This window comes from Otolemur garnettii, unplaced genomic scaffold, assembly GCF_000181295.1.
Source record: "Otolemur garnettii isolate 467f Iridium unplaced genomic scaffold, OtoGar3 scaffold00003, whole genome shotgun sequence".
NCBI lineage: Eukaryota > Metazoa > Chordata > Mammalia > Primates > Galagidae > Otolemur > Otolemur garnettii.
Window position 1 is genome coordinate 40081928 of NW_003852398.1, and position 8216 is coordinate 40090143.

General features: G+C 45.6%; 1 protein-coding gene across 1 annotated transcript; it reads left to right on the forward strand.

The window, feature by feature from the left end:
* The first annotated feature begins 1928 nt into the window (after window positions 1-1928).
* On the forward strand, window positions 1929-4940 carry IL9 (interleukin 9). Its single transcript, XM_003782173.1, has 5 exons — window positions 1929-2042; window positions 2160-2195; window positions 2280-2312; window positions 3522-3653; window positions 4818-4940. The coding sequence occupies exons 1-5, from the start codon at window positions 1929-1931 to the stop codon at window positions 4938-4940; spliced, it is 438 nt and encodes a 145-aa protein (XP_003782221.1).
* Window positions 4941-8216: the final 3276 nt, after the last annotated feature.

Consider the following 8216-nt stretch of genomic DNA (forward strand, 5'->3'; position numbering starts at 1 on the left):
AATGGGAACATGGGAGAAAGCCCGGTTTCAGCCACTTCCGTCGCCTATTACCATGAAAGCAAAAGGATTCTACGGAAGTTGTGTTGATCAAAACATGTCACACGGCTACCGGTAGCAGAAAAAAAGAGGCTGAAAAGTAGGTATTTGGATAGGTACAGGACATCCTAAAGTAAATAGGGTTCTATCATCAAGATAGGGCATAGACATTGGGCTCCGTAACAAAAAGTGTTTACCACCGGCAGGCCTTTGAGGTTTCTCCTTAGTGTCTGCAAAGGGCGAGTGTGGAAATCAGAGCTATGGGATGGGGAATGATTTGGGGAATGTACTGTTTCTCTTTGCCTTGTTGGCTAAGATGTGCTTCTTCCCCCACAGTACAGGAGAACACTGACGAAATGTCTTCAATCCCAGAGACCCATGTGTGGTGAGAGAACCAATATTGCCAACAAACACACTCTTACACGTGTGTAAACAATCTCAGGAGTCTGTCCCCGTTAGCTACGATGCCTCAGAGCACTGAGTAAAAGAAGCTCCCCTTTTCACTCTCTGGGCTAGAGGATGCATTCTCTTCCCTGCACGCACCTCTAAATGTGTACCCGAGAAACTAAACTTGATATCTATAAAATCCACCCAAATAGGAAGCTTCTATTTCAAGAACTACCTTTCCAATGAGCGTTTTCATTCAGCAACATTTTGTGAGAGCCCACAATTCCCCAAGCACCTTCCTATGTGCTGAGAATATAGGGGTGAACCAGACTCACAGGGCCCTGGCATTGTGTTCTGGTGGGGAAGGCAGATAAAAACACACAGAGAAGCAGGAGTGAAAGAGGGTTAAGACCCGAACTTGGCAGCCAGACTTTTAGGCTTGAGGAAAGATTCTGCAGCTTCCCGGTTGTGTGGTTTTGGGCAGATTATTTACCTCTCTGTGCCTCGGTTTTTCCTTACTTAAAATAATAAGGATGATTATGTATTTATCTCTTTGGGCTACAGTGAGACCATGGTGACAAACACATTAAAGGGCCAAGAAGCTGAGATGTTGACAGTGTTTTAAAAAGTAAAAACTAAGGCTGATGAAGTAGTACCTACCTCAGTGGGCCGCCAAGTGTATCACATGAGTTAATTCACATCAAGTGCTTAGAATTGTGACTTGCATGTAGTAAGTGCTCAATAAATGTTAGCTATGTCTCAAGAACCAAGCTATGTTAGCTAATGTCTCAAGAACCAAGTTTTACTTGTCATTACAGTGCAATATGAGGCCTCTGAAAAGAGTAAGACACTAAGAATCTTTAAGGCAAATTTGAACAAGCAGGGTTGCTACATTCTTGTGCTCATAGTTGAAGATTTGTTCTCCCAGATGCTTGCCCCAAAGGAATACTTCTCACATGCATTTGAATGAGGTGGAGAATTTGGTCTTAGATGTGAAAGGCATTGTCATCTGTGAGTAAAATGCAGTAGGGCTGAGATTGCAATGCTAGAGGAAAACCTCAGCAGACAGAAGAGGTGTCCTGCCAGATCACTCATCCTGCTTCCTCCCACCCTTCATCAGAACACCCATGACTGGCTATTATATCAGAGTTTCCAATAATGTAAAAAGGGAAAATACAGACCTGGGCTTTCATGGTAATATTCTAACCCTCACAACCGGAATCCCTGCCTTAAAAAAATTATGGTTTTTAGATCTTTAACTTTTCCTTCAGCAATTCAGTACCTAACAGAAAAGTATCTTTTCTGAAGAAGGATATTTCCTGGCACAACATACTCTTTGTGAAGTGACTCAGTTTTATTTTTCAATATCAAGGGGCCCCGATTTACAGAGAAAAAGTGGGCCCTTGGTATCAGTTTGATGTCAGGGTTTTCCCATGTTTGAAGGGAGCTTTAAATACGACTAGATCTGAAGGCACCTGCAGGCTGAGCTCCAGTCCTGGGTCATGATGCTCCTAGTTACAGTCCTTGCCTCTGCCCTACTCCTCTGCTCTGTGGATGGCCAGGGGTGTTCAACCCACATGGGGATCTTGGACATCAACTTCCTCATCAACAAGTTGCAGGTAGGCTGCACGGGGGAATGGCAGGAAAGACAGCTACTGACAATTTAAGTGAGCCGTATATAGAGGATGACAAAATGCGCCACTCATTTTGGGTTCTTACCTCTCTCCTTACTTTAGACAGATCTGTCTTCAAAATGCAGCTGCAGCAGCAATGTGAGTGAACAATCTTTTAAGAACTTCCCAAACTAATTTTAATTTTCACAGCTGGACCCTCACACTGAAATTTCTCTTTTGCAGGTGACCAGTTGCCTGTGTCTGCCCATCCCCTCCGTAAGTATAGTGAAGGAATATAATTTTGATCCTTTCTTTTTGTTTGTAAGTAAAAACACATTGATTTGATATTTAAAATCAGAAATTGTTACTTAATTGCGATTATTATAGATTAGCTTTTGCTTTTAAAATCAGGTTCTTGAAATTCTGTACTATAATAAATGTCTTTGTATTTAGTTAGCTTTATGTCTCTTGAGATCTTGGAACACATTTTAATATCGAATAAAGAATCTCAAATATCTTTTTAGATGAGTGGCCACGTGCACAATTTAATCATACTGGAACTAAGAATATAATCATTGATATAGGTTACGTCACACTGCTTTCTAACTCATTTGCCAATGACCCTAGGGCTGTGAAACAATGTGAATAGAATGACAACTCTGTCTTTCATCTTCATCAACTATGTGTGTGCAATCCCTCCTCCTTTCTTCTCCCCGACACCTTGTCCCTGCCTCCCTGCTGTCTACCTAGCTGATCAGGGTGTCCGTTGTAGGATTTGAATGCTGCACTCTGGGTAGATGAGTGGCTTGGGTTGTGGGTGGAGGCAGAGATCCGAGAGGACCACTGCCCAGTCTGGCAGGGCAGAAGAGGGGCAGTAAAGCTCTGATTCCTAATTTAAACTCCTGGTTGGGGTAACGAGGAAGTACTTATCCAGGGTGCACACGGTGCGGGGTTTTCCCTCAAGCCATGTCTGAGAAAATCTGAGCTTTTCACTCCAGCTGAAGTGAGACGTCAAGCTCACCACAGGCTGTCACTGGATGAGAAGAGGCCAGGGAGCCTTCTAGAGAGGAAGCATGTATGGTTAGCCCAGCAACCCCGCCCCCAGGGTTATAGTCCCGTTCTAGCTGCTTTAGCCGGCCCATCCCATCAGATGGGAGGGGATTTTAAAAGTAGTTCTATGTACTTTTGAATTTACTCTCACAAGGCCTGGAGCAGGGAGCCTCAAAACTGGTTGTTCTACAGGGTCCAAAGGCCTCATGCTTCTTGTACTTAAAATCTCCTCCAGAGATTGTCATTGTGGAAAAGTGGCTTCACCTTGAAATACTGAAGATTATTTTATAGACCAGCAAGGGATGTATCTGAAAATAATGCAAGTTTGGGGTTACACTGGTTACATTAAAGCAGTCTCTATCTACCACGCTTAGTGAGGTATTCTCAAAGCTGTCCTTGAAGCGCTTCTTTTAATAAATTTGTATTATTTACCAGGACAACTGCACCAGACCATGCTTCCAAGAGGGGCTGTCACAGATGACCAACTCCACAGTGCACACCGAACACCCACAGATTTTCAATCGGGTGAAAAAAACAGTTGCAGCCTTAAAGAACAACAAGTGTCCAGTGAGTTGGTTTTTCCATGTGGAATGTTCGGGTTGGTCATTTTGATGTGGGTGTTGTTGCTATCCCTGTTTGAATGAGAAAGGGTGATGAAGTTGGACTTGACAGTTCAAGGTTGATAAGGGACGTTCAAGAAATTTAATCAGACACAACTGAATTTAAGTGAGGTAGTCCATTGTTCCCCCTAGTTTTAAAAAATACATAGATAGGGTCCTTTACATCTTTCTCTCCACTTATTGAATAAGGAAAGGATTCATTCTGATTGTAATTAGAAGCTATGATCTAAAGAATCAGAGCTGTAGTTCATGAAATACTGAATTATCCTAGAGATTCAACTTGTTAACTGAATAGATACTGTGGCCTATACGTTAAAAGAAATTTTTTTAGTGGGCTAAGGAGGTGTTTAAGTCCCCAGATCAAGGAGAGGAAGTTTGCCACCTGCCTTCAAGGCCCCTTAGGCATTCTTTTCCTCAGCATATATTAACCCCGGGTTGAAAGGGGGTGGAGGAGGTGATGGCAGGGGGTGGGGTCACCTCTTTGCCTACCTTGGGAATTAGCCTCTCCACTTGAGACCACAGAAGGCAGAAAGCCCTGACCTCAGTTATTTAGAGGCTTATGTTTCTACCATCAACAGCTTTCAGTTCTAAGTGCTTAATATATACTCTCTCATTGAAAACTTAGGGACAATGATTAGGTTTATTACTCTCAAGAAGAAAAAAGCTAATGATCTGTGAAGTTAACTGATTTGCCTAAGGCTACATTTTCAATAAGTGGCAGAGTTTAGATTTGAACTCAGGTCTTTGTGACCCGAAGTCTCACTCTTAGCCATTGTGCTATAAAATGACCTTGGAAGGACCACTTAAAAGGTCAATAACACAGTTTTAGGCCTCAAAGAGACCGCAGGAAAGACTTTGTCTAACAGGGAAATTTAGGGTCCCTTGATAGGTATGTATGTGAACACTGAAATCCTGCCACGAATGTCAACCGCCCACAATGTCTTCACACTGTGCAGGAGAACCTGGACTTGCCTCCCTGGTCTTCTAGGTCTCTAACCCTGCCTCCCATCCCTGCGCCTCCGTCCCCCTCTTCTCTGAGCAGGGTGGTTCCTGGGCTGCTCGGGTCCACACTGTCTGAGTCCCTCTGTCCTTGTCCACTTTGTCCCTGCAGTTTTTCTCCTGTGAACAGCCATGCAACCAAACCACAGCAGGCAACACGCTGACATTTCTGCAAAGCCTCCTGGAAATTTTCCAGAAAGAAAATATGAGACAGATGATGAGAAGAAAAGTATGAAGACGAAGTATTTTTTATCCTATTTATTGAATGTAGAAAGCTTTCTCTTTAAGCTGTTGCAATAAAAAATCAAGCAAGCGACTCTAAATCATCATCAGCTGTGATCATTTGTTTACAAGTTTATGTGTTTATTTTGGAATTAATAAATATGGAGGAAAAATACAAGCCTGTCTGTAGGTTTATTTATTCCTTGCTGTTTAGAACAAAGAAAGTTGTAGCTTTGTTAGGGGAAAGAAGGATTCAAAGAGTCCCACAGGGGTAATAAGACTCCTGACCCCAAGGACAGACGTGTGAGGGCTCATGAGCTGTGCCTGCGGCTGCAGGGGCTACAGTTAGGAAGGGTGTATGCAGGGACAGTCTACAGGGTGCCACTATGAGAAGCCAAGAGCTCACCTAAGGGAGGCAGGCAGGGTGCTGCTAAGGGAGCCGGAGTCCTGAGAAACTGACAGTGTGCCTGAGGTAGAAGGCTGCAGCTGGTCGGATGGTGGCTCACACCTGTAATCCTAACACTCTGGGAGTGTGAGGCAGGTGGATTGCTTGAAATCAGGAGTTTGGGACCAGCCTGAGCAAGTGCAAGACCCTGTCTCTAAAAATACCTGGGCACTGTGGCAGGTGCTTATAGTCCCAACTACTTGGGAGGCTGAGGCAAGGGGATCACTTGAGCCCAAGAGTTTGAGGTTGCTGTGAGTTATGACATCAGAAGCACTCTATTGAGGGCAACAAAGTGAGACTCTCTCTCAAAAAGAAAAAAGAAAGAGCTGGGGAGTCCAAGAGGTGGGAGACTCCTCAAGGATGTAGGCACGTTCTTATGAAAGAGAGCAAAGTGCTTAGAGTGGAACCAGAAGAGCCACAGACACTTTGGGTCAGAGCAGGCATCCTTAAACTGCGGCCCGCGGGCCACATGCAGCCCACTTAGGACATTTATCCAGCTGGCCAGGTGTTTTTGCCACTGCTGCCTGTCCTGCTTAACAGCCAACTGGTCCCGGGGCCCACAGCCTGGCCCTCCAACGGTCTAAGGGACAGTGAACTGGCCCTCCATTCAAAAAGTTTAAGGACCCCTGAGTCAAAGCGTGGTGCAGAAAAACCCTGGGCCAGCTGCTCTCTACTCACCTGAAATCCCTTCAGTGGGCCCCAGCACACATAGGACACAGTGCCTGGCTAGGGTCCCCAGAGCGATCCTTTGACTAGGCTGTCTGGCTGGCACAGTGTGGCTGTAGCTATTCATCTCACCTTAATACTCCACTTTTTCCCAACCCCAGGACCCCAAACCTGACCTCCGTTCCAGAACTCCACCTTCTAAGCTGCTCTCTCGTTTATTAATTTAGCATGTTTACTCCTTATGTCTGCCTCTCTCGGCTCACATGCCAGCTTACTGAGGACACAGAACTTTGTTTTCATCATGGCTGTACCCCCAGTGCCTGCACTGAGCTGGCCTGGGGCAGTCGCTGAATCATCATGGACTGGATATATGTAAGGCCTTTGAGATTCGAGAGCAAAGTACCCACTGGTGTCTACATTGGCAGGGTGCACGCCTGGAGAAGAGACAGGAGCCAGAGGTGCTTAGACAAGTGACATCCTTTCAACACTTGAAGGCAGGCTCTGGGCTGAGGTTCACACCATGAGGCCACTTGGGAGGGCACAGATGGCCACCAGCCATCCTGGTTGACTTCCCTGGCCCTGTGAGATGGGCAGCATGGACACAGGGTAAAGGCTGGGGACAGGGAGGTGTGACCACCAGAATGGCCTTCTCACTTGCTACCTGAGAAGGCCAGGAGGCTTGGGAAGATCTTAGAGGCTTTTAAAGGACAAAGTTTACTTTATTCCTCCTGGGAACAATCGACCATGAAGGAGGACTTTTTTAGGTACTGTCAAAATTAGAATTGCTCCCCTCCCTGGTAGGCTAGCCCATTCTTGGATACTTTTTATCACAATAATATAGGAAGTTCAGAGCCATAAGAGACTGCAGTCCCTCAAAGGCCGTCGCTCAGCTATTATTCCCTATCCGTCCAAAGCCAAGCAGTGTCTGGATGTGACCTGCCCTGCTAACTGCACTTGACCGAAGCTGAGGTTTTCTGATTGCCTAAGTAGCCCAGTCCTTGGTGCATTTGTGTGCATGTGAGCGTGTGAGCGTGTGAGTGTGTGTGTGTGTCTCCATTAGCATTAAGAGTGGGGGACAAGTTTTGCTTCTGCCTGCAGCCAAGTCCTTCCAGCACAGCACAGGGGTGGAGAAGGGGTTTTAGCAAGGGAAGAGGCCTGACCCAGGAGAATCTTTTATTTCTGCACCCTAGAAATATGGGCTCATGGCAATGTCCAAATACAATAAGTTTTAATCTTTACTGAGACAGAAAGACAAGTTTCTCAGTTCCTTATTTCTAAAGACATGTATATCCTCAGTTCCTTATTTCTGGAGATATGCATATCAAAAAGCAACAAGCTAGGTCTCAAAATCAGGAGGCTTTCAGAAGAAGATCCCTGGCATTAACCTTTGTCCTCCCCCATTGCTACTGCCCGTCAAGCACTGTTGCTGGGGCCATAGACCTTAAGCTTTCTTGACAGGGTCTCCGTCTGCTTCCCCAAGGAGCAGAGAACACGATGTGGTTGGGGTGAGACAGAGATTCTGCAAAGGCAGTTTTCTGAGGATCTCCCTCAACAGAGGGAGTTCACGCTCCAGCTGTTACCAGGAAGCAGTATACATCCCGGCATCTCTTACATTATTTCTTCCTGAAGACTTGAGGTCTGGACATGGGGCTCCCAGTCCTGGGGTCCTGACTCTGCACAGTGCACTGAATATGGCGCCCCATATGTCTTATGTCTTGCCTTGCTCCCTGCCGATCTGCGGGCTCCCATGGCCAAGGGGCCTCTCCTCTCCAGCACATGCCTCTCTGGGCGTGGCACACAACAGGTGCTGGGAAGAAGGCCTGTCAAGTAATACATTTATTATACTGATTACTATTAAGATCTGCTCTGTAAATAGTAGGGATGCAGTATCTCATTTCATTCCCTGATGGTAGGAATTAGATATTATTATTGCTGCATTTCTGTTTAATAGATATGGACGCCAGGGCTCACAAAGGCTGACTTTCCCACGATGCACAGCTGCTGAGACTTAAAGCAGGACCTCAGCCCCAGCTGTCTCTGGTCCAAACCATTTGCTCTTTGCATTGTGCCCTTTCCTTATTCTCTTCCTACCATGTGTGAATGCTGTGCTTTCTCTGACCACAGTCTGAGGGTAAAATAGATTCACCATTAATCCAGTCCACACTATCTTATCCAGAA

What these genes read in the sequence shown, in the direction of transcription:
- IL9 (XM_003782173.1), top strand. Translation starts at nt 1,929, where the DNA reads ATGCTCCTAGTTACAGTCCTTGCCTCTGCCCTACTCCTCTGCTCTGTG. An exon ending in AATGCAGCTGCAGCAGCAAT is followed by an intron (nt 2,196 to 2,279) that starts GTGAGTGAACAA and finishes TCTCTTTTGCAG; the next exon opens with GTGACCAGTTGCCTGTGTCT. An exon ending in TGTGTCTGCCCATCCCCTCC is followed by an intron (nt 2,313 to 3,521) that starts GTAAGTATAGTG and finishes ATTATTTACCAG; the next exon opens with GACAACTGCACCAGACCATG.